Here is a 21,069-nt window from a genome sequence, read left to right on the forward strand (position 1 = left end):
CCCTCGAGAAAGGATAATTTAAATGAAATTTATTATCACCATTGAACTAAATTATGCAAATATGAACAATCCATAATTTCTCAAAGAAAAAGAGAATTTTATTTTGAAAAAGAGAAAAATCATCATATTCTCACTTAATTATGTAAGATCATATTCTCACTTAGATACGTAAGGTAATATTCTCACTTAATTATGCAAAATCAGCAACAAAACACAACTATTATCATCACCATGCTCATGTGAACAATATAAAAATTGTGTGTTTGTGTGTGTGTGTACTTACTTTCAAAAATGAAACTATAAATATACATACATACATACATACATACATATATAAATACATACATATATAAATACATACATACATACATACATATATATATATATATATATATATATATATATATATATATATAATATTTAAAAATTATATATATATATATATATAATTTAATTTTTTTATTTGAATGATTGGATAGATCACAAAAAATTAATCACTTTTTCTTTTTATGGCTCGTTAATCTAAGTTGCGTTTTGAATTTTGCCATCATTGGATTGGGTGTTGGGAGAAATCAGTAACACAAATTCCACATCCATGACCATGCTTAATCGTAAGCTAATGAACAATCAACATCATCACCATGAAGAAATTGATGGTCTCCAACAAGGACCTTTTACTAGCAAAAGGGTCATGAGAGACCCTTATTTTTTTCATGGGAATGAGCATGGTGATTATTCATGAGCTTGAGGTTGGCATGTTCATGGATGTGAAAGTTGTGTTTTTTATTTCTTCCATGAACTTTTTGCTGAAAAAAAGGTCTCTAGAGACATGAAGATGGTTTAAAAAATGGTCGTAACTTTCCAAGTATAGCTTAGATTGACATACCATAAAATGCAAAAATGATATATTTTTTGTGCTCTATTCAACCATGCAATTAAAATAAGGTTTAAAAAGACAAAACTAAACCTTTTAAAATATATTGATCATTTCTCTTGAGACTGTTTCTCATTGGACTCTTTCCCTAACAAAAGAGTCTACGACAGAGATCGGCGAAACCATGCCAAACCAAAAGTTCATGACCAATCATCATCATAAGTGCCCACTCAGTTTATCACCCATGAAGAAATTGAGGGCCTCCAAGGATTTTTTCCCAATGAAAGGTCTTGGATGAAATGGTTGCCATGCTAGGTTGTGCTTTTATATTTTTTCGTACCAAACATTGTATAGTTTAATTTAGAAAATGTTGTTTTTACAATAATGTTTTTTGTGAAAAAGTGTAATTAATAGTGTTTTCTCTAAAAAAGTGTCATTTTGAATCACTAAGCTTGGAAACTTAGGGGTTTTAGCTTGGAAAATAGTAGCCACCAAAAGACCATAACTTTAGTCCATTTTAATAGCCTATGAGTTAGATCATATTAGAAACACTTGGACACTGATTGTTCTTGTGGCTATATCTTTTATACAATCCATGGATCCTTGGAGGAGCCTTTTTTGGATTTACAGATACATACTTAAGTTAGAGCGAAAGTGAATGGTCTCATACTTCAAGGTTTATTTTCTGTAGGTGGGTCTTCCTTTGAAATGATAGGATGCCCACAAAGTTTGAATGCTTTTTCAAGATTTAGTGTATCTTTTAAAGGCATACATAATATTGTGGGTGTATTTGACACCTAAAAACGGACGTGATGGCCATAAGAAATCAAGCTTGGGAGTATCAACGCACACATGCTTATGAAATTGTCACTACTAACTAGCCTTATAGGAATCTTAAAGATGTCTTGTGAACCTCATTGATTATCAGAAAGGGTGATCAAGATAAGAAAAATGATTTACTAATGTTTTTTTTTGTGTGTAAGAGAAAGAGCTAAGTTATTTGTGCCTTTGTAGACTTGGTGTGTTTTGGTATGTGACGATAGATAGGGTGGAATCTCCACCAAGCTTGCATGGATTTAAAGTGAGAGAGAGGAAAAAGTACTCTGATAACGTTGAAGTGACCAAAACTGAGGTAGAGCCAAAGTATGTAAAAGTCTTTTGAGAGGATGATGGATATGTGGGAGGGCAAGTTTGAACGTTTCTATGGGGGTGAAAAGGATAGGGGAAGGGTCATTGTGTGTGTGTGTGTGTGTGTGTGTGTGTGTGTGTGTTGTTGACCCCCTACCATGGCGTTATAGATTAATTTTCTTTGAAAAGTAAAGCAAATTGGCGTGTGGGGAGAAGAAAAGCAATGAGTGGGTGCTTTAGATGAGGGTTGAAACATCGTTATTGGAAAAGATAATATCCTAGTCAGAATTTAGGGCCTTTTTGTGTTTATTATTGAGAATGTGCCATGATGGGTGAAGAGTTGCTGCGCGCGCACGCTCTCTCTCTCTCTCTCTCTCTCTCTCTCTCTCTCTCTCTTTATCAAAGCTTGGGTCCTCCTCCAACCTTTGTATCTTCGAGCATTTGGGTTCATACTTTTAGATCATTAGAGCTTGCAGCAGGTAGCAGCTATGGAGAGCTATGAAGGATTGCTTCCTCTCCTCATTTCTCTCTTTTCCGCCCACAGATCATCCGAGCGCCCGCCGGCTAAGCTTCCGCCGAAAGCCTGTGGCCTCGAGATTGAGCTTGTAAACGATGGGGACATGAATGTTGGCCTCATCAATATGCCTGCGCAGTCGAGAAGCCCGCATTCTGTCGCAAAAACGCCACCAACACGGCGCCTCGATTTACCCTCCTGCATCTTGTATACTAGGGTGAGCACTAGAATGCAAGAGCACCTCGCAGAAGCTGCTGCAGGCTGGGACGATAATTTCTACTATGCCTTGGAAAGCCCTCCTCGTGTAGCGCCTACCATTACAGCCTGATTTCCTCCACCGCAATTGATTAAGCTCTGGTGCTCTCACCAATAATTAATCTACTGTACAATTTCTCTCAAGCTGGGTGATTAAGGCTGCATTTAGAGACAGGCAATTCCCTTCTTTTGTACCTCCTTTTTTAGAGGCTTGCAACTGCATAATACTGCAGTAAGCTGTGTATATATTATGCTTCGCTGATGGAGAATAATTCTACGTGGGGCGCAACCATGCAAGCAGCAACAGAAGAAGACGACCTGTTTGCAAAAAGAACCCACCTGATTGTAAAATCGTGTAAGTAGAGTGTATTTGTGATTTTCTTATCTTGGCGTGTACCTCTTGATTAAGCACCCATGAGCCACCACAACTGTCTGCTATAAGTGATTTGCCATTGCAGATTAACAGTTATTAAGGCGATTAGTGCAAATTAATCTCTTGCATATGTTGCGCGTAAACAGAATGTAAGAAGTGGTGTTTGGTGTACCCACCCTCTACAACTAGCTCTATTACCTTTATTTTACAGGCCCACATGGCTGCAACAAACCACACTGACCCCATTCAATTCCTTTTAAAATGTGTAAATTCCGAGTACCGTCGATCGTGGCTGGCTAATATTTGTTTCAACCAAAGTTTTAAAAGGCAAAATGGAGCAATTAATCTCAATCGATTACCACCTTATCTCAATTGAGAATAAATGAGTTGATTGAGGTCCTATTAAATCTCAAATCCCTTCTCAATCATCAATGTCTTGAACATAATAATCCCATTCTAAAGCTAGGTATATATCTTTGGCTTATAACTCGAGACCCAAGTGGACCTCACTTAGTCTATGTAAAGATCAATTTATACTTGGAACCCCAATTGGAGCTAGTTGGCTACATTAATTTGAGACGGTTTGGACCTATTAAGATTAGTGGGATGCCCCCTTTTCAAATTGATAAGGCTTGAAAACGCAGTAGGAAGAGGTTATTTAAACTTAATTAAGCCTTAATTAGACTTAATTGTATCCACATGAGCCAATCAACCTAAGTTATATTGATTAACATAATTCTATCTTAATAATACCTATTAAACTCACTTAAGCCTAAATTAGACTTAAGTATACTCAATTATATCCAAATAAGGCCAATTAACCTAGCTTATATCTAATTAAACCTAATTCTATCTTAACAATATCTACTTAAATATAATTAAAATTAAATTATATCCAATTGAATCTCAATATCTAGTTAGACCCAACTAAACCTAGAAACGTGACCCAATTAATCTGGATTGGATCTAAATTATACTTGATTAAGACTCTCGTTATTCTTAGTTGGATCCCACTACCCAGATGTGATATTATTAATCCAGATTGGATTTAAATTAAACTTGATTAATATCTTAACTATTCTTATTGGATCTAACTATCTCTTAATTGGATCTAACTATCTTGATGTGATCTAATTAATTCGTTTGACCAAAATTTAACTTAATTAAAAGACCTTAATTATTCTCAATTTGATCTAGTTATACCCAATTGTGTCTACTCGATACATGATCTGATTGAGTATAATTTATCTAAATTGGAATGATCCTACTCTATTAGACCCTAGTGGCCTCCCAATTCATATTTAATTGGACTAATCCTACTCTATTAGGCCCTAATATCTCCCAATTGAGATTTAATAAGATTTTATTGAGATATACCTAATCAATTCAAACTTTTCCCAATATAGATAAAATTGGATAGAGTAGAGACAATGATAGAAATGATAATATAGATAAAATTGAATAGAGTGGAGAATATGGTGGTAGAAATAACAATTATGTACATAAATTTCCTATATATGGTGGTAAAAATAGCAATAATGTACATAAAATTCCTATATATGAATGTAAGAAAATATAATTGTTGATGCAAGAGATACATAGAATAATATTGAATTATTATTGCAAACCAAAGATACAAATTGATGGCATCTATTGCTCACTCGTGCACTCCATCAAGGAGATTTGGTGATGATCTAGGTAGACTCTCTAGACTGAGAATGTCATGCTCAATCTTGCACTTCATCAAGGAGATTTGATGATGATCTAGGTAGACACTCTAGATGGAGAATGTCATGCGCACAATAAGGACAACATGGGTACACAATGTAATGAAGATAGATCTAACTATAGTGATCTCAATATAATTAAGAAGTCTACAGAACGTATCTATATATATGTATATATAATACCTAGGTTGATCATATCAAGTAGGTATTATAAATAAATGAGTTTTCGACAGCTTCCATGATATTTAGATTATTAATTTTAAGATCTACCTCTGCCTCTATGTACTATATATAAACGAGTTTGATAGATTCCATGATATTTATATTATTAATTTTGAGATCTACCTTCATTGCTCTATGTGCCCTTTGTTTGCAGCTTTGATTGTAGTAGCGCATAAGTCCTCCATTTTAGTGAACTATTTATGCTAATGCATAAGTTGCACTTTTTTATGATGGTTGTGCTACAAAGAAGAAAGTTTGGGATCACTACGAAAGACATGAAAATATTCTTACAAAAAATATTTAGAAGACTTGAGTTCTTTGTGTGACGATTCAGGTTGACTAGTAGATTATTTAAGAGAGCAAATTTTATGTGATATAACCCCCAGGTTGGGAAGGGAGGGAGGTTATCACTCTATAAAAACCCATGTAACGTTTGTAAGTATACATGTGTTTAAAATATCATTAATTTTTGAATTCAATATAATACCTCCTACTATAAGTGTACATGTCTAGATTTTAAATTTGAATAATTATTTGTGTGATTTCCTCTTGTACGTATATATCACACGTAAGTCCCTTAATTAAAAAAATCCCTCCCCATGTTTGAATATACTATGCTATATGTATATAGTGTGACCATCCTAGGGATGCAATAATGATCCAAAGGCATGAGGGATAGAAAGAAAGAACTACACTAGCACATAATCAACCTAACCTATGCTTGGCATTGTGTTTAGCTAAATGCACACAAATGTTTTCATGAAGAATCTATCACAAGCTCTATTGATGTTAGGAGATGCTTTCTACTAGTTTAGGTGAACAAAATGTGATGTAGTACTTGAAACAACACACAAAAATACTATAAGTTCTGCAATATAGTTTGCACACACAACACTCACACACACACATGTATATGTATGTATGTATGTATGCATATATGTATGTATATATGTATGCATATAATATCTTTATGCATGTGTGTGTATGTGTATATAGACATGTGTGTGTATGTGTATATAGACATGTGTATGTTGGGGGGGTGTGTGTGTGTGCGCACGTGCGTGTGTGTGTGTGGAGGAGAGAGAGAGAGAGAGAGAGAGTATATAGCAAAATAGTGCATAGAGACATAGAACACTACACACATAATCTTTATGCTCTTGATGGAGAGAGGAGAAAAAGAGAGAGAGAGAGAGAGAGAGAGAGAGAGAGAGAGAAGAGGCATTTAACACTACACACCTAATCTTGATGTTGTTGGGTATTTCGAAGCTTCATGTTAGTGTATTTTGTTTGTGTGAATAGCCTCTAAAAGGGCTTAAATATGTGTGTGTAAGTGTGTATGGGAACGTAGAGTGGGTTCCCATAAGCAATGATGGATAACACACTCTTAGAATGGGTGACATAAGCAATGATGCTAGTGCCTTGCCATGTGTCATTCTCTAGTGTGTTTGAATAGGTCAAAAAGGGTAAGGCTTCTTGCCTACAAAAGTATGTACTTGCAACACAATCAATCTTGAGTTGTGCAGCACTCTCTCTCTCTCTCTCTCTTTCTTTCTTTCTTAGAGATGGAGTTTCTTATCCACCATAGCTTCTACACTAGAGTTGCTTAACTCTACCATAAAAACTGACTTGCTATGAGAGCCTATGCATGAGATCTAGAGTGCCTGCCTTGCCCATCTACTTTAGTACAACTTATGTGCTTCCCAAACCGCGTAACGGCACACCTACGGCTCTTTGATATCATCTCCGTGCTATTGGCTCTTGTGTAGTGACCTGTTCCACTAGGGTCCGGCCACGTGGACATTGTCTATGCTGAGGCAAAGCATGAATGTGGCTGACTTGACCATCACTACAGCATTAAGCTCTGTTGCTATCCGCCAATCCACCGTATCACGTACAGGATAAGATCGACAACTCTAATCATCGCCCACTTCACCAATCGGGTGCCTCTAATCACCGATTGCTATGTCCGATCGAGGATTACGCCGGATGATTGAGGATCGATCCCATCCAATCGGCTCGATCGCTGCCTCCTGCAACAATCGCCAGCCTTCTCCGCTCAATCGACCCTCTTCCAATCCCAATCTCGATGCCTCCAATCGGCCGATTTGCCGCCGGTGCCTCTGATCGCACGATCATAAACTTTGATCTTGCCTCCGATTGCAAAATCATCGACGATTTCTCTTCTCTAATCGCTCTGCGCGTGCCGATTCTTGTTATCTGCAACAAGAGTATAGTTTTTGAGGCATGGAGATGGATGTAGACTTTCTGCTTTTGCTGATTCTTCATGGGCCTTCTCACCATAGGTATTGCCAGACACTTAATACATTCTCATGACTCAAGTCATCATCCGTGCATGACACCCAAGTCTCGAAGTTGTGGAAATGCTGCCGTAAAAGGCATCGACACTCTTGCAAGCAAGAGATTCCTCTTCCTCGAAAAAATTTATGTGTTTTTTTTAAAAATATTTGTGTCATGGGTTCTCTGCCTGAGACGTCCCCAAAATGAATGTCCGTTGTGTCACTTTCTATATGTTCGTTGCCTTTTGTGTGCCATAAAAGGCTCCACTCCCACGTTATCCTTCTTTAAACCAAGAGGGTGAAACCAATATAGGTCATTGGACCATAAACCAATATAGGTCATTGGACCATTAACTCCCAGTGAAACCTTGGCCTCTAAGTCCGCCTGAGCCAAGCTTACCATCCTATGAACCCACGTTACACGAGCTTGTAAAACCAGGAACAAGCCAAGTTCTTACCAAAGTTGTAGCATGTGTATTTGTGACTAGTGAAGGCTCCTCATCACACTCCCACAAGGGGGTTTGTTGGGCTTTGGAGCTTCAATATTAGTGTACCCGTTTGTGTGAATAACCTATAAAAGGGCTTAAATATATGTGTATAAGTGTGCATGTGAATTGTTTAGAGTGGATAACATAAGTGTGTATGACATAAACAGTGATGCTAGTACCTCACCATGTGTCATTCTCTAGTGTGATTGAATAGGTCAAAAGATAAGACTGCTTGCCTACAAAAGCATGTACTTGGTGAATCTTTAACACAATAAATCAATTTGATCATTGAGTCATGCAATCATTGTATCTCTCTAAGCTTCTCTCTCTCTACTACTACTACTACTACTACTACTACTACTACTACTACTACTACTACTACTAAGCGTGGATAACATAAGTGTGTATGACATAAACAGTGATGCTAGTACCTCACCATGTGTCATTCTGTAGTGTGTTTGAATAGGTCGAAAGATAAGACTGCTTGCCTACAAAAGCATGTACTTGGTGAGGAATCTTTAACACAATAAACAGTGATGCTAGTACCTCACCATGTGTCATTCTCTAGTGTGTTTGAATAGGTCAAAAGATAAGACTGCTTGCCTACAAAAGCATGTACTTGGTGAATCTTTAACACAATAAATCAATTTGATCATTGAGTCGTGCAATCATTGTATCTCTCTAAGCCTCTCTCTCTCTCTCTCTCTCTCTCTCTCTCTCTCTCTCTCTCCTCCTCCTCCTCCTCCTCCTCCTCCTCCTCCTCCTCCTCCTCCTCCTCCTACTACTACTACTACTACTACTACTACTACTACTACTACTACTACTACTACTACTACTACTACTACTACTACTACTACTACTACTACTCACAGCCATGGAGTTTCTTGATCTACCATAGCTTCTACACTAGAGTTGTGCAACTCTACCATGAAAACTAACAGATGCTCTTGCATCCATCACAATGGAAATTATGGGATATTGGAGTTAGAGGAAACATCTAAAGGGTCATTGAACCTAGAGTTAAAAGATGCCTTTTTAGAGAGATTCACAATCCATGAAGACACAATGGCAATTGTAACCTTCAAAAAGTATAATTAAGGAAGATGCTAAATGAAAGTTATTTTTGACACATTGGGAATTTTAGGATGATTTTGTTGGAACTGTTGGATGATTTGAACATATGGATAAGCTTAGAGTGGAGTGATCTTAAAAATGCTACAAGTCTGTCAACTAACTTCCATAATGGTCCACTTTCCCTCCCCCTCTCTCTTGTGCACATGCATATACACTCATGATGGGGGCGTGTTAAAGTTATCGACCGAGTAGGATATGATTTCCTACTTGAACTCTGTACGATCCAGTGGGTTATGCCAGTTGAGGGGGTTAAGGGGTAGGTCCACCTCTTCATGCTCTTACGGGGGTGGTGGGGGAATCTTGCCTTCCTCCAAGGGTGTAGGGGAAGGGAGTAATGGAACTAGGGTGGAGGAGCAGTCGAGGGAGAGGTTACGATGGCGAGGGTGGCATCGAGGAAGTGTGGGGGCCTTGTTGATGTCGAGGGTATATCTTTGAGGGGTTTGGGAAGGCCTAGATGAAGATGGAGGGTGGGGGTGGGGGTGGTGAAGGAAGTTTTGGTGATGGAGGAGGAGAGGGTATGTGAGGGGGTGTAGAGGATGGTGAGGAGAAGAATGACCCTCATTTTAGCAATGGACCAATTGGAAGAGAGAAGTGTGTACATTTGGTCTCCTCCAAAAGTAGGGGGAAACTAGCCTTGTCTTCCTCATTAATACAAATGTGGGGTTCAAAAAGTAGGGGTTGGCCTTCATAAATTAGGGGGGTAGTTAACTAAAAGTAGGGGGGCTCCATCATTTTTAGCCCCCATCAATCTCGTGGGTCAAAAAACCCTTAAAATGGATTTTTTCAAAAAATTTAAAAAAGTGATTCTCCCCTCCCTAAAAACCCAAACCAAACCATTTTGTATAAAAAAGAGATTTTTTCACCTCCATCTTCTCTCTCTACACTCCATTATCCACTCCAACATCACTCTACACTCCATTCCCCCCAAAACTAGTAGCTCAAATCTCCATAGCTAGCTCTCTCTCTCTCTCTCTCTCTCTCTCTCTCTCTCTCTCTCTCTCTCTCTCTCTCTACATGGTTCTTGTTGATGATGTTGGTTACAATGTCTGGTGAAAGTACACACATGCCTAGCCTTCTGTGAGGACGTTCTGCGAGCGTCTTGTACTTCTTTATAATTGGATTGTTCACTATATTATATGCAATTATGCTTGCAACTGGTCCAGAGGCTAGGTCTTTTGATATGCGAGCTCCGTTGAAATCAGTCGACCAATAGATTAGGTAGTTGTCTAGTATAGATCTTCTCTCCAAAATGCCTCTTGTGATGGCATTCGCTATGGAAGTGACGCTCATTGACACATCTAGGATGCTAAGAAGTTGGGTTTGTAGCTAGTTGCATGTAATCTGGAAGTAGGGACACTATACGTACTTGCCTAGTCATATTCTTTTTATAGTTGTAGCAAGCACACCAGTGTGCTTTAACACCATATTTGTCTGTAGCATCCAATAATAGTGCACTTTCTAGCTTCATATTTGCCTTGTTAGAAACGAACACATGTCGCATCCAAGACATACTGCAATAATGTTGCCGGAAACAATATCACATTTAGAACGCCATTGCTTATATATAACATCTCCACGTTATACTACGTGGAAGCGTTTGGCATGAGCAGTTGTTTTCTTTTCCTCGAAGTCCTAATTTCTATAGCACGTCTTCTTCGGAGGCATGTCTTTGCTAAGTTTTGGTTTGCCATATTACCTATAACAAAAGTTTGGCGGTTTTGATTGACATATCTCGAAAGTGAAGTTCAAAATTAAGAAACATACAATCATGTAGTTTTACTTATAAGATATCGTGCAATTTTACTTATAAATATCTTAAAGTGATTGAACAAATATGAATATGTAAAGTTACTTGGAAAGGGTGCTAGAGGCATGTCCATTATCGCGACGAGCGATGAACTGCACGCCTATGCTTATGATCGATGGAGATCTTAAAGTTCCTCACAAAAAGGATAATTATAAATTGGTTAATACATCTATATTTGAGTTACATGTTGTTCAAGTCATATGAATTTTGTGCTTGTTTGTGTGAGTGAAAAAAAAACCATACATAAAGTATAGCGGGGAGTTGGCACAGTCTTCCCCAAAATTTATAAACATAAGGGAACGTTCCCTTCCCCTGTTTCTAAAATAACACTCTCGGTATCGAAAGTGGACCAAAGATACGCCTTTAGTGTTGAAGGCGGCCATTAATTTATTTGAATATAAAAGAGAGAAAAATAAGAATACCTTTGTCAGCTTGCAATACTGAAGTTGATGATGTGATGAGTCTTGTGTGATATTGTTTCATGATCACTGATTAATGTAGAGCTATAACCGTTGCTGTGCCGGTGCACACGAGTTATCTTCAACCTTGTTACCAAAGCTACAATTTGGAAAAAAACATCCAAATCAGGAACAAAAGTAAGGTACATGCAAAGCTTCTCCTGTAAAAAGCATCCAAATCAGGAATAAAATTAAGATACAGGCAAAGCTTCTCCTGCAACAAGTGGCTATTGAGGTAGCTTGATCAAATAGCTAAACCTAAAGAGGGCATGCTTCAAGAGCTGTGCACTACCTTAAAGCTTGTGTTTTGACTCAAAGACTTTGTAGTCTATGTGAAGTTTGGAGAGGGGGCTATGGAGAGGCCCTTTCTTGCAAGCTTCTGCATAGTTTCTTTCTACTTGATGCCCTTGCGATCATCTATGAAGAGGTAGATATATTGTGAGGCATAAGAATTTCTTTCCTTTGCTTTCTCAGCTTCTAGGGTAGCTACAACTTCCCTCCCTTTTCTGGCTCTTGCCTCTGCCTTCTTCTCTTGAGCTTTATGTTCCTTCTCCTTCCACTAAGCATCCTCTCTGGTTTTCTTCTTGGGCTTCCTTTTGCATTTACTCTGCCTCCTCTTGGAGTCTTTGATCAAATTTTTCCATGACTCTTTTTTCCCTTTCTGTTACCTCCAACTATCTTTAAACATTTTTATTAGCTTTCTTGATTTCATCTGCCTGCCTGAGTGACTTCCTCCCTTTCCTTCCTTTTATGTCTTCCCTGACTTTCTTCTCAGCCAGCTTCTTGGCTATAGCATTTGCTTTTGCTTCTTTGTTTTCTCTGTGTCTTCCCCCTCAGTTTTTCTCTTTTTAACTTCCCCCCTTTTTGCTTGACGTCAGAGCTTCAAGGTAACTTTGCTTCTATTGTAGGCTCTCCCAAGTGAATGCCTCTATCATCCTGAGCAATAGGATGACCCACTGCTGTCCACACAAGTATGTGGTCTAATGCTTTTCTCCGATGTTTTGCATATGTAGTTCCATACTTTCTAGCGTCATTCCAGTCAAGTTCACTCTATGCTCGTTCTTCATTTATAGTACCCACTCCAGGATCTTCTAGGACATTAGAGTGCTTTTCTTCTTCAAAACAATCCTTGCTGCCACAAACCTAAGGAACGAAGCCCCCCCTTTGTCTCAGAGCTTCCCAAATTGATGCCTTGATAAGAAGATTTGGCAAACTGCTCCAGCAAGTAGTTCTGCAATTCCTCATCCTCTCGTCTCCTCCTTAGGAAACTGTAAAGAGCTTCATACATTTTAGAGTGATAGCTCTATTCAGTGGCCACCAATCAAAGTGTATTGCCCAATCGACTGGTAGTTACAAATAGCCTTCTCGACGATATCCTCCTGTTGTTGTGGGTACCATGGTAGGTTGTAGAAATCATTGAGACTCGCTGCTTCTAGTAGTGTGCAACCTGCGCTAGTAACCTTGTTCTTTGCCTCCAATGCACACATGAATTTTTCCATTCACAACACATAGAGACTAGGTGCATAAATAAAGGAGAGAGAGTATAAAACCTTTTACGAGGGTTGCGCTTACCTCATCAAAGGATTTGAAGCAAATGCTTTCATCTATTTGGGAGCTCTTGAGGGGGCTTGTGAAGAGGGTGAAGCTGTCGGACTTCTCATTGTGGAGGCTACTACTTGCACTACCAACAATAGCAACTACTTTTTCTTTTTCTACTTCAATGTGTAGAACGGTCTTTGGATATGAGGGAGAAGTAGAGGGAGGCATAGGCCTTGGGCCTTGGGGGAGTCGGGGTGGGAAACCAACGGGTCAAGGAGGTGCGACGTGAAGGAAGGGGAGTTGAAGGCCAAAAGCATCAGTGAGGGCAAGAAGGGCGCACAGGAAAGCAGGAGGGTAGCGATAGTGGTCGGATCGGCACTGTAGCGCAGGAATTCCATAACTCTATCCATCTCCATATCCTTGTTAGCTTCAGCCTTCACGTGATGACGTAATTCGAGCAGATAGTTTTTTATTTATAGCTTAGGTAGCATGATGCTTGCTTTTGTGCAAGTATCTTAGGCTACCCAAGGTAAACTAGAATGCTTAGGCACCCTTATCCTCTTGATTGCTTGCACCTGTGTGTTGTCAACGTACTTTGAAAGAACGTGTGTCCTTCCGTCACATATAAACATCTTGAAGCGCTTGAATGAAGTTGGACATTGCAACCCATACCATTTCTGCAACACGTCTTCTTCGGATGCATGTCTTTCTCAAGTTTATATGAACAGCTTATAGAGCTTAAACGAGTATGAACATCAAGCCTATGATTATATTCGATGTGAGGAATCGATGGACATCAACAGAGATCTCAGAGTACATCGCAATGTAGATAATTCTAAATTCATTACCACATTTGAATTTGAGTTACACGTCATTCATTAAGTTATAGGATTTTTTGTGCTCATTTGTGTGAGTGAAGTTAAAAAAAAAAACCATACATAAAGTATGATGGGGAGTTGGCACAGTCCTCCCTGAAATTTAATAAACATAAGAGAACATGGCCTTCCCCCATTTCCCAAATAGCACTTTCGATATCAAAAGTGGACCAAAACACCTTCAATGTTGAAGGTGGCCATTAGTCCTATGTATTGATTCATGATACAAAACTCATTTTCAAATGTGGTAATGAATTTGTAATTTTCTAATTTGCGAGGTACTTTTAAATCCCCATTGAACATAAGAACAAGCTTCAAGCTCATCGATCTTTGCGGATGTCAGTCTAGCATTGCTTTCAAGTATGCTTTCAAATTCATGTCCATTTCAAATTCATTGCTTTCAAGTATGCTTTCAAATTCATGTCCATTCATTGCTTTCAAGTATGCTTTCAAATTCATGTCCATTCAAGCATTTCAAATATGCTCTACACTACACAAAGGATACTACCCAAGCGAAAATGGCAAAGGCTCTCTTTTTATAGGGAAGGCATGACTCACAGGCAAAAACAAAAATTAGTGACATGAAAACCGAGAGGATATGCGAAAGGTATGGGTATGTTATTTGCCATTGTGAAAACAGCTTCTAGATCCATGTTGTTATTCACATTTGGCCAGTCTTTGAGAGCGATATACTATTGTTTCATTGCTGCCGTTGAAAGTGGCCTAGCTAGAAGGAAAGCATGCTTGCTAGGGTTTGCTGTGTCTTCATATGCCAACAAAAGTAGAGATCTATAGGTAAACTCTCTCTCAGTGAGATAGCTATGTTTATGTTTTCTTTCTGTTTTATTTTCCATTCCATGATGAGATATTCCATGGACGTTATTGTATCACTTTGGTCTCATAGACCCATTGGGTCTTAAGTAGACGCTTTATATATATATATATATATATATATATCTAATGAAATGCATCAACATAAGCTCTCTTACCTTGTCCGTGCACAGAAAGCCATCCCGTTGTGCTGTTTTAGCGTAGGCATCCATGTCTGCAAGCTTGCCCCTGGGTATCTATCTTAGATTCCAATGCTTCTTGTCTCGTCTTCCATGTGAAAAATAGGAGGATCGTCTTGCGAGTGACAGATCTCTCGATCCTTCTTGATAATGTGCGCCATGAACGACGCGCATGAGCACGCCGCCACACTGAGCTTGGAGATTTGGTCTATGGGACCCTCCATGGGCATGGTAAGGTTGTGGCCACCGTCGACATGGAGAGGGTACTCGCATTGAGGCTCAATAGCGTCCCCTCACATGGGAACCACGACACTTGCCTCTAGGTAGCTCTGAAGATATGTTGAACTTCCATAAGTAGTAGCACAGTGGAGGCCAGGGCAATATACAGGCCGATCTCAACCACCAGCTAGTTGGAAGATGATTTGCAGCATCCAGCGTTGGGTAGAACACTTTTTAGTGTCTATACTTGGAAGGATCACCATCACTTTTAACCCTTACGGACCACATTGGTCTACCTTGCTTCATCCAATGCATGGGTTGGAAGCAGTCAGAAACGCTCAGACATCTAGTTGGCTTGAAAAGAGCCATATTTGGTAGGAAGTAGATTGGATGAGGCAGTTTGAAACCCATCTTTATAGCCCTGTTTTGCTGTCCTCATTGTGCTTGTTGGGTGAAAGATTGGTCACTTTTGCAGAAGTGTCTAGCATAATCACAAAGAAGATCTGATGGGCAAAAAAAATCCTGAGTGCCCTCCTGATTTCATAGAATTATCGAGTTTGATTCTGGATTCGGTATTTGCAACCCTCTTGCTTCATCAAAGGCAAAGATCACACTACAAGGGGTACACACCTTCTCCTTCTCCAAATCATCAGGCGAGCAATGGGTGGACTTCTTCTTTAAGGCATTTTCAATAGACTCGATTGCTTCATTACAAGTTTGCAAGTTATAACTATCAGCATCAACTCCTTTGTATGGGTCATGTGTGTCAGATTGAGCTTGTAGCTTCCCCCACTCGTCCAATACCCTCTTCTCATAAGGTCACTTTTTGGGACAACCATGCTCATCAAGAAGTTGCTGTTCCTTCCAAACCTCAGGTGACATCCCTGTGGTGTTAATGTCAGTAGCAGCCAGCACATGGAGCCATGCCTTCAAGTAAAGCACCATGTCATGTTCTTTGAATGTGCTAACATGTTTATCTGCGAGACCAACTGTCCTTAGTGGTGGGGAGGCTGTTGACGAGCTACTTGCCAGGCTGCAATAATAAATGTAAACACTCGCCTTGCTCAATTCCATGAATGCTCTCGACTTGCCCACACCTGAAGATTGTATAAGGGTGCAATAGGGAGTGTAGTAAGTTTCCTCTCACTATGAGGTGATGATACTGTAGTGAGCAGGTTGTTTGTGCAGTTCCTTGTCTGTAATTCCTTCAAACGAAACCCTGAAGCACTCGTAGCAAATTTGGTGGTATCTTCCAACTTCATCTTAAACTCTGAAACCAATTGGGCAGCGGTGTACTGGAACAAATCTGATAGCGACTTGTCGGAGCCACACAGGTCCGACAAATAATCCATAGAGATTGAGTGCTCCGACAGGTAGCCACTATGGGAGCAGCCTCGCGGTCATCAAGCTTGAATTGCGGGGGATGACAATCAAGTTTACCGAGCAGGTCTCCAGTGTCGTAGAAGGGAGTGAGGAGATGGAAGCAACTGTCATCGCCCTCGACGGTGGAAACAAGGGGTAGGACGATGGGTATGTTGCTGAGGTGCTGGAGGACCAACATGACTGGGGCGCATCCGCAAATCGTTGTAGATCACTGCAGAAATCGACACAACCTCCTTGTATAGCCTAGCGTATATGCGTGAAGATGAACTCGTTGCCTAGGACTCAAATTTGAGTTGATTGAGCTTTTTGAGTCGGTTGAGTTTTTAAGCTATTTTAATTTTATTTACATGCCACGTGATTTTTTTTTTCCTTTAATGCTTTTTTGCAAGGATGTTAGGCTACCCAAGGCAACAACTCTGAAGTCATAAAAAAAAACAAGTGTTGCATCACCGTGAAAAACTAGTGAGTTTGGAAAAACTAGTGAGTTTGGAAAAGTGCAAAAAGGTTGGGGTCTAAAAGAGCTTGTGTAAAGAGTCTCCCAATTCAAAGATGTGCGCGCCACCAAAACAACGAAACGTATGTATAAATGTTTACACGGTGTATATGGTTTGCCATGCATGCATCGCAAGAACAATAATAAGCCTGCGCATGCGTTTCTCATGTAACGTGTGAGCATTGCGAGCGACATGGCCAATGATCCTGGCGACAACAGCAAGAAGGATCCTGCTAAAACGGCACCTGGAAGGAGCAGCACCAAATTAGCAGCAGCGGCTGCCGCCAAAGATAGTCCCGCCAAATCAGTCTCCAAAGATGTAGGAGATCCCGATGATGATGCCATGCCTCCTCCGCCGGACCTTAGCACGGTACTTTGAATTAAACTCCCCAAAATCTCTCCTTTTTTTTTTTTTTGGGGGCAAATGTTGTGTGGAAATTTGATATTGTCCTGCAAATCTGTGCTCTTGCAATCCTTCTTGCAGGAAAAATGTGTGAGTGCGTGTGTGTTATAGCAGGATGAAGGCCATCTTGAATATGGCTATACCAATGGACTACAGGCTATCCCAATAAACAATGCAGCAATCATTTCAGCCCTCATTTTATGAGAGCACACTCATTGAGGCAAAGGTCTCCCACCAATCCATCCTAGCTATAATCTTCATGTGGAGACTACTGAACATTCTTAATGGATTCGCTCTACAGAGGCCAATCCGCCTTCCAGGTATGGAAGACGAGAGCAGAGAGAACAGCACCAGTGCAGGTGTACCAAATGGGCGCTGCGCTGCCATGTTTGGGCCAGCCAGCCAGCAGGGTGCCAAGTGTGCGAATATGGTGCATATGAAAGGGAGGTGATGATGCGTTGCAGCCGGCAAGAGAAGGATTTTGCATGGCGATGAGAGGAGGAAATTGGAGAAATATGGGCGTGGAGATAGAGGGAAGGCATGGAGGTAAATATGGCGAAGAGAGATAGGTGATTGCTGAAACCATGGTGATGAGAGAGAAGAAAAGGAATGATGGAATTTCATGCCAGGAGAGTGTGCGGTTGTCGGCAAAGAGAGAGTAGGTGAGGGGTGAGAGAGAGAGATGTGTGTTGAGAAGATGGAGGTTGTCGAAGAGAGGGAAGGGGTGTCATGCACAAAGTGGTGTGAGAAAGGGTGAGATGTGTGTTAGAGGAAAAACGATTGTTAAAGAGAGAAAAAGCATGGAAGTGTTGAGGAGAGAGATGGAACGATGGGATTACGTGGATGCCAGCCCAGGTATGGAGGGCTTAAGTAGGTGGGAAGGTGATGAGTGAAGTAGCGCCGAGAGCAGTAGGTTTGAAGAAGCAATGAAAACGGTTTGGAAGAACCGCCCCGAGCATGCTGGAAGGAGAACCTCGAGCAACTGGTTGGGAAGAAGTGAGTGATGTAGGCCTGCGAAGGTGGAGTGGCACAGCTGAAGGAAGCCAATTGTAAGCGGAGGGTGTAACAGCAGGAGGTGTGTATATAACGGAATTCACTTAACAACATAGGAATTAACAAACAAATAGCAACACAAGGAGAAAAGACACAACACTAGGGGCCGGAATAATGCTATGAGCCGACCCTCCCCCCTCCCTCCTCCCCCCCCCTCTTCTTTCAAGGATTTATCAATACCAAATACAATCCAGGAGGAGTGATTCCTTATGACTACAAGATTCAAGTTCTCCCAAGAGCTTTCCAAAGGTCGTGGATGTTGATGGCCTTGTAGCCCGTAGGATTCAAAAGCCTTGGCTCAACACAAGGGTCTCTTGCATGCCTTGACTCACCCGAAGGCCTGTCGTCAGTGATCCTGTCCACTCACCTGTTTGCCAGCAACTCTGTATCCTCAGAGGTCTTCTCAATAACAAAATTTCTGCGAGCACTACCTGGCAAAAGCAAACCACCGAATCAACACTCGTGTGTTCAAGTAGGTGGCGAAGGGAACATCCTTGTGCGATGAAGTAAGGGTGGGAGTGGTCTCAGTACTGGTCCGGAAGCTTTAATACAGTATAACAGTCCTGTGGTGTTGATGACATAGGCGGTCGTAGAGTTTAGTGATTATGTCATGTGCCCTGCGTCCGGACTCTGTAGCTCAAATGGTCGTATAGATGATGTCGCAAGGCCGTACAGTCCGTACAGATCGGGATGATGGCGTTGAAGCAGCCTTGCTCTTGATGATTCCACAATAACCCATACCACTTATTATTTATATGGGTCATGTTGCTTTGCTTTAATGTGCTTTTTGATAAACACTCTTATAAGTTTTTAATATCCTGCTTTCCCTTCCACTCGCTTGATGAATGATGTCCACCCGTTTTAATAAAGGTTGGTCCCCTGAGTTCGGCCTTTTTTAAATAAAGCGTGGCCCCATTTATAAATACATGCGAACACTTATGGCTTTAAGCCATGTGATCACATCTAAGCTTGCAAAACTCATAAAGTCTCCTGTTGATGTTAGATTAATGCAGCACTCCCGTCCTTGGGCTTACCTGAGTGTCCTGGACCCTCGGACACATACATACCATAAAACCACGCACACGTAGGCATCAAAACATGTGCACACAAATATAAAGAAATTCAGCCAAGGATGAATGAATGCATGTTCTAGATGATAAATCATCTATTCCAATTCCATATACTCAAAATTTAGTCACAATAACCCTGATCCATCAGATGAGTTCCGTTACACACAAAAGATGCTAACCCTTAATGATATCAGAAATCTGCATATCAGGAAAGCATTCTGGCATCTGTATCCTCAGAGACTAGTATTCCCGTCATCTGTATCCTTAGAGACAAATATTACTGTCATCTACATCCTGAGAGACAAATATTCCCATCATCTGTATCCTCAGAGACAATCTTGCTATGTCATCTGGTTCCAAAAGAATCCATTATTACACATGCACGAGTCCAAGAAGTTGGTATAGTGGGTAAGTTACAAAAGCTGGTGACAGAGGCAGGGAGTCGACACAAAGCGTAGGCAGCTAGGTGAGTTGACGGAAGGGCACCATTCACTTCATCCCCACATTCTTTTCCCGTTAAATAGGCCCCAAATCCCCTCATTCTTTGTCATCTTCCACTTCATCCCCTAGAGCTAGCAAATGCAAGCCCACAAGTGCCGTGCAGTAGCGGATTCAGTCTAGAGGAGCAACAAAGCAGGTCACCATCCCTCATCACAACAGATTTTACCCTGTGTAGTGCTGGAATTGAAGGAGAAGCATAGAGAAAGTTGCCCAGGTTTCGGATTGTCAATGCAGTGAGAGCACATTTGAGGTACCTTTTTTTATTTCAGCTAGAGACTTTTGTACTTTCATTCACATTTCAATAAAATAAGTACTCTGCAAGAGGTGGAGGAGGGTCTTGTCCGTTGACAATGAGCACCGTGTCAAGTGTGGATGACTGTTTAGTTTTGCTTGTCTTTGTGTTCCAAACTTATTTCGATTGTGCTAATTAAATCACTTCTGCATGGCTTATCTGACAATACATACATACATACATGATAGGAGCTAGAGAGCGCAATGGTGTGCTTGCATGGGGCAATTAATGACTCGGGCAAAGGTGAGGATGAGTAGGTTCATACGTGGGTGCCCGAGTTATTAGTATATATAGGAGGCGAGGAACATAACCCTCATGCCATGCTAGGTTTTTAGCTTAGCTTTGCTTCTCTTGGAATGGCTACGTGAAGACGAGGGAGGCTTGCTGTTTTTCCATATCCATCCAGTTCAAGGGTTCAGGCCAGAGGGCTTGACTTGTTATTATGTGGTACACATGCAGTGTGATATATATGTGGTATGCACGCACGCACCCATGTGCATGTGCACCATGCATGCAAGTGTGTATTTTAACACTGTTACATATAACACACTATGTGCAAACCTACTGAACTGATTTGTGTTTTTTAAATTCCTCCTAAATTCTTTCCCATTCAATGCAACTGCACATTATTATGCACTGTGAGATTGTGACTGCAGTGTTTGTTTTATTTTTTTCAATAAGTTTTTGGTTGAATTGATTATTAAGGCAGTGAAAATAAAGAGCTGTTCAATCCTCAAAAATAAGTGGCACAATAGACAAGAAACTCTGAAAAATCGACCTTTCAAATGTTTGGTTTTTGCAGCTCCAAGCAAAAATTGAAGCACAAGATTTGGAAATTGCCAGACTAATGTAAATTATCTTTATTTGTTTCATAATCAACATGTTGGCAGTGGGCTCTTGCATGAATGGCTATTGTATCTGGGGGAGTGGGTCACACAGAGACACCTGGGACTC

At 40.4% G+C, this 21,069-nt stretch overlaps 1 protein-coding gene and 1 pseudogene across 8 annotated transcripts in view; one reads left to right on the forward strand and one right to left on the reverse strand.

Annotated features, from left to right (window-relative positions):
* Positions 1–15,154: 15,154 nt before the first annotated feature.
* On the reverse strand, positions 15,155–16,272 carry LOC147636108 (uncharacterized; annotated as a pseudogene).
* A 713-nt stretch (positions 16,273–16,985) lies between these two features.
* LOC147636109 (uncharacterized) overlaps positions 16,986–21,069 on the forward strand; it is a 132,236-nt gene continuing 128,152 nt past the window's right edge. For 5 of the 8 annotated variants that reach the window (XR_015266490.1, XM_086801538.1, XM_086801542.1 and 2 more), the window contains exon 1: positions 16,986–17,166. Coding sequence is in view for 7 of the 8 variants with exons in the window: in XM_086801538.1 (XP_086657664.1) it covers positions 16,990–17,166 (177 nt within the window). In the remaining variant the exon portion in view is untranslated. Of the gene's footprint in view, positions 17,167–20,482; positions 20,965–21,069 lie in introns of those variants that run through there. The other 3 variants (XM_086801544.1, XM_086801540.1, XM_086801541.1) reach the window with 3 other exon arrangements.

The sequence above is a fragment of the Cibotium barometz genome, chromosome 8, assembly GCF_041138505.1.
Source record: "Cibotium barometz isolate CiBa-2024 chromosome 8, ASM4113850v1, whole genome shotgun sequence".
In the NCBI taxonomy this organism is placed as follows: domain Eukaryota; kingdom Viridiplantae; phylum Streptophyta; class Polypodiopsida; order Cyatheales; family Cibotiaceae; genus Cibotium; species Cibotium barometz.